Below are 5,000 nucleotides of genomic sequence, written 5' to 3'. Positions count from 1 at the left end.
CTCCGCCTCTTCCTCCTCCTCCCGCTCAGGTTCCACATGCTGTGGTGCAAAATTAAACGTTAATGGCCAGCGGTTTGTCTCCGTGACAACGGGGAGGAGGAGTGAAGGAGTGAAGGAGTCAAGCAGTAGGAGATCCTGGAGGCCTGAACACATTCTGTCCCCGGTCAGGACTCCTGGGTCCAGGTTTCCTCACTCACATCAGGAATATCGGTCCGGACGTGAAGGGAAATCCCAGGTGTGGCTGTAACACGAGCGGATGAAGGTCAGATCAGAAAAATCAAAAAATAAAAACTGTTCCTGGGCCGAGCTCGCAGCCTTGAAGAACTCCCAGAGAGAGGAGAACCGGGTCATCCAGAACCTCACGTCCTCCTGACGACTGGGAAAGTCATCCGAGAAGTCTCTAGGAGAACAACTTCCTACAGTCAGCCTCCAGGGGAAGAGGCGGAGGAGGAGGAGGAGGAGGAGGAAGAAGTGGAGGAGTGGAGAAGAAAAAAATCAGCCAGACAATCAGTGCGTCTGAGTAGCGAGTATGAAAAATGCAGGATTTGTCCCGGAGTTGTGCAGGCAACACTCAGACTTCCTCTCACTTTCCCCCAATTCCTGCGTAATCACCTCCAAACGAGGCTCAATTACAGCAGGAGAACCTCTGGAGTGAAACTGCTGCCGGTGGCTCGCAGCCCCTGATGTGGTTTCAAGGAAGCGACACATGTGATGTGTGGTATATTTCATACATTTCTTACGGCTCCAGTCCACCTTTATTAGCATTTAAAGGCTCCCGGAGGTACAAAGAGCTACTTATTGTCTGGTGCAGTTTTCACATATTGGAGTTTTATTTAATTGGCTCACAGTGGAGCGACGCAGAGGTTTTTGTATGAAAAGAGTCACTTGTGTTGAGTTGTGAAAACTGGCTGAGAACTGGAGCTGATGTGTGTCTGGACCATATCTGGTATATGGATGTATTATAAGAACTGGATACCTCACTGTCAATATGCTAGTGGAGTGATTTCCTCCAGTGGCCACTGGAGGTACTGCAGCCAAAAACCCATCAAAAAGCAATTTTGCCATGGACCAAAATACAGAAATAAAGGCCTCTAAAACAGTTGACCCGAAGGACAATTAAGAATAACACTGGACTGGAGATGAAGCACCAGAGAGTTTGAGGTTCAAACAGAACATCAGCTGCAGGTTGAATGCAGCTGCCTGATGATGTTCAGTTGAGTGTTTTTCCTTCTTCAGGTCTGAGCTGGAATCTCTGGAAAGTTCTTTGGATGGTTCCAGAAATCATTCTACATTTTCTACGTAAGTTCCAAATCAAATCAATAAGAATAAAAAAGTGACACCTGGTGGAGGAACAATAGCGACCCTGTGATTCTGTGGAGAAAAACCTCTGCTGATTGGAGAGATTTCACATCAGCTTTAGTCGTTGAAGGGAAACTACTTTGACAGAGAGACTCTAAAAATAACTTTTACTGCGGCTGTAAATATTCTGTGGTGGCACCAGGATGTAGAAAACATTCCTGGCAGCCCTATAGAATCTTCTGGCGGAGGACTGCAGGAAGTCAGAGTCTGGCAACCCAAACAAGACCAGGCAGGAGCTGGATGGGGAAGTGGGGAGGGAGGAAGGAGGATGAGGGGAAGAGGTGGAAGTAGAGAGGAGGAGATGGAGGAGGATGATACAGGAAGTGAGGTCAGGCCAGACAAGGTGAGGGTGGGAGAGGAGCAGGAGGGGAGGGAGAGAAAGGGAGAGGAGGAGGCAGTGAAGTTGAGGTGAAAGTGAGAGAGGAGGAGGAAGAGGAGAGAGGGATGGAGGTAAACGGAGAGGAGGAGGAGGAGGAAGAGAGAGGGATGGAGGTAAAGGGAGAGGAGGAGGAAGAGGAAGAGAGAGGGATGGAGGTAAAGGGAGAGGAGGAGGAAGAGGAAGAGAGAGGGATGGAGGTAAAGGGGTGGAGATGAAGGATGAAAAGATGGAGCAGGTGGAGAAAAGACGGTAGGGCAGAGGAGCCGATGGTTTCATGGCCACGCTGTAGCATCTTATTTAAGTTATATTTTGGAAGTTGGTCTACGTTGCACTTTTTTGAAAGAATACAGGTCAAAAAGGAAATTCTTTCTTTCTGTTCATTTGATTCACAATGAAGAAAGTAAGAAATATGTTTCATGATGGGCTGAAAACTGCCTTGAAAAGCAAAATACCAGAATTTTAAACATGCAATTCAAACTGACAGCCCTAATTATTATTGTTATCATTATCATTAATTATTATTAATTGATGACATTTTTTTTTCTTTGTGTTGAATAAAATAGTTTTGCTCTGTGCCTGCAGTTGTTGCAGTTTGAGGAGTTCCATTGATTTTGTCCTGTATTATCTTTGTTTTATATCTTTTAGGTGTTGGAGTGATGACATTGTAAATATGTCGATGTCATAAACACATTTAAATGTAAGTCAATAAACCTGGGCCGAGGTCATGTGACCTGAGTGTGGGACGGGGGCGTCGCCATGGAGCTGTGATGGAGAGTTGGAGCTGCAGAGACTGGAAATAGCTGCCGGCTGCACCTGTTAACTTTTAATGTTATGGACACGACCCTGATTACCCATAATTCACCAAATGCCATTAATCCCTCTTACAATAACACACACACACACACACACACACACACACACTCCCCTGAGGCTCATCGACTGACGCTCACTGTCTATTCCTGTTCACTCAGTGTGTGTGTGTGTGTGTGTGTGTGTGTGTGTGTGTGTGTGTGTGTGTGTGTGTGTGTGTGTGCTCACTGTAAGAATTTTTCTTCATGCGCTCTTGTTTATGACGACACAGATGTTTGTGAGTAATGTGGCTTCATCGGTGGAGGCTGGAAATAGACTGAGTGGTAATGAGAGGCTGAGGGGATTGATCGGAGCCATGGAAAAACTAACACACACACACAAACCCACACGCACACACACGCACACGCACACACGCGTGCCCACTGGGCCTCAATGGGGTGAGAAATGGTTGGTGGTCTGGCTGCAGCCAATGGAGAAGCTCCGTCAACACAACTGTTTGTAGGAAGACGAGTCGTCTGCAGCGTGCGCAACACACACACACACACACACACACACACACACACACACACACACACACACACACACACACACACATGCACACGCACGGCATGGACACAGATACAAATATATTATTTGTCATCCTACACATTATAGTGTGACCTTGACCTCATGTATTGGTGTGAGTGTTTGGGCCTGTTAAAACACACACACACACACACACACACACACACACACACACACACACACACACACACACACACACACACACACACACACACACACACAGCCATGCAGGACTTCTAATACCTGGATCATAAACAGCTGCCAAAGAAAACACACAACACACAACACAGCACCGAGCCGTGAGGTGAGTGTTGAGTGGCAGACACTGTGTGTGTGTGTGTTCCTCAGGGACCAGAGGTCCTTGGTGTGTATTAACGTGTGTGTTTAAGTTGAGGAGGCTGCAGACGGACAGACAGACAGAAGGACGGACACCTTAATGGCCTGAGAGTGTGTGTGTGTGTGTGTGTGTGTGTGTGTGTGTGTGTGTGTGTGTGTGTGTGTGTGTGTACCAGCTGGGGTGTGTCCTGCAGCAGCGGCAGCAGCGAGGCCTCCAGGATGCTGCTCTGCTCCTGGTTGAGGTTCTGCCACAGCGACAGCAGCAGCACCAGCAGGTGGCTGCAGCTCCTCAGACGCACCAGCGCCTCCTCCAGCCGGGCCTGGGTCTCCTGGGCTGCATCAGCCAGAGACATCACCTGGAGGAGGAGGAGCGCAGCACAGTCACTCATCCATCACATACATAGATAGATAGACAGATAGATAGATATATAGATAGAGAGATGGATAGCCCCCGGTCAGTGTGGACTGTGGTTCAGCTCTGTGATTGGTCGGTGGGCTGCGGCTTTGAAAAGTGCCGCTGACATGTTCTCTTGAGAAGGTCCAGAAATGTGAGGAGGAGCAAAGAAGGAGGTGAAGATCTCTCCATCTTTAAAATCAGGAGGAGGAGAAAACCAGGCGACCCCAGACCACCAGATTAAAACCTCCACAGGCTGAGTACACAGGCTCAGTGAGGTGGGGGAGTGGGGAGGAGGGAGTGAGAGAAGGGGTGGGGCGGGCGGGTCCAGCTGACCTCTGACCCCCAGCCACAGGTCAATCCCTCCGTCTCCACGGCGGGCGGAGGAGAAGAGTGATGACAGAGCGAGACGGGTGGCGGCCAGGAGAACAAGAAGAGACAAGCAAGAGGAGGAGGAGGAGGAGGAGGAGAAGGGGGCGGTGAGGGGGAGGAGGGGAGGAGTCAGCGAGGAGGTGAAAGCAGATCTGCCACTAATGGACCAGCGAGAGTTCAGAGGAGTGAGTGAGTGAGTGATGTGCAGGACGCAGCCAAACACCAGCTTGACTAATGGACTCAGTGCCACCCGATAGGCTCAGCCTGTTGCCAAGGCCACGCCCACAGCCCCGCCCACATCTCCAGGTCAGTTTTTTTTTTTTACTGCTTGTCAACACAGAGACAGTCAGAAGACACGAAAAATGGATTTTTAGCAAAGACTGTGTGTTTGTTGTGATGTCACAGCTGTTGTGTTGTCACAGCTGTCGTGATGTCACAGCTGCCGTGATGTCACCACAGCTGTGGTCCAGTGCTGCTCTGGTGTCTGCAGGAGCATGAGGTGATGAAGGTGCAGGGGTCAAACTGTCCTCCAACTCAGAGACACACAATCCCTGTGGTCACACACAATTAGGAGGAGGCTTCCAGTGAGTCCGTGTCAGGACAAGGTGTTGCAAAGACACACAACACAACACAACACAACACACACACACACACACACACACACACACACACACACACACACACACACACACACACACACACACACACACACGACCTGAAGCAGGTCAGGAGTTCTGCATCGCCTCAAGATTCTCACACACAACAACAACAGCCACTTTACCTCAA

The 5,000-nt window shown here is 49.4% G+C and overlaps 1 protein-coding gene across 3 annotated transcripts in view; it reads right to left on the bottom strand.

Moving 5' to 3' along the window:
- Window positions 1-5,000, bottom strand: part of bbs9 (Bardet-Biedl syndrome 9) — a 91,522-nt gene that overhangs the window by 30,345 nt on the left and 56,177 nt on the right. For all 3 annotated transcript variants that reach the window (XR_012926884.1, XM_076028470.1, XM_076028474.1), the window contains one exon: window positions 3,622-3,804. Coding sequence is in view for 2 of the 3 variants with exons in the window: in XM_076028470.1 (XP_075884585.1) it covers window positions 3,622-3,804 (183 nt within the window). In the remaining variant the exon portion in view is untranslated. The remainder of the gene's footprint in view (window positions 1-3,621; window positions 3,805-5,000) is intronic.

This window comes from Nelusetta ayraudi, unplaced genomic scaffold, assembly GCF_046127955.1.
Source record: "Nelusetta ayraudi isolate G7.1 ecotype Tasmania unplaced genomic scaffold, CSIRO-AGI_Nayr_v1 ptg000003l, whole genome shotgun sequence".
Taxonomy (NCBI): Eukaryota; Metazoa; Chordata; class Actinopteri; order Tetraodontiformes; family Monacanthidae; genus Nelusetta; species Nelusetta ayraudi.
This window is presented reverse-complemented; position numbering and strand designations above follow the sequence as displayed.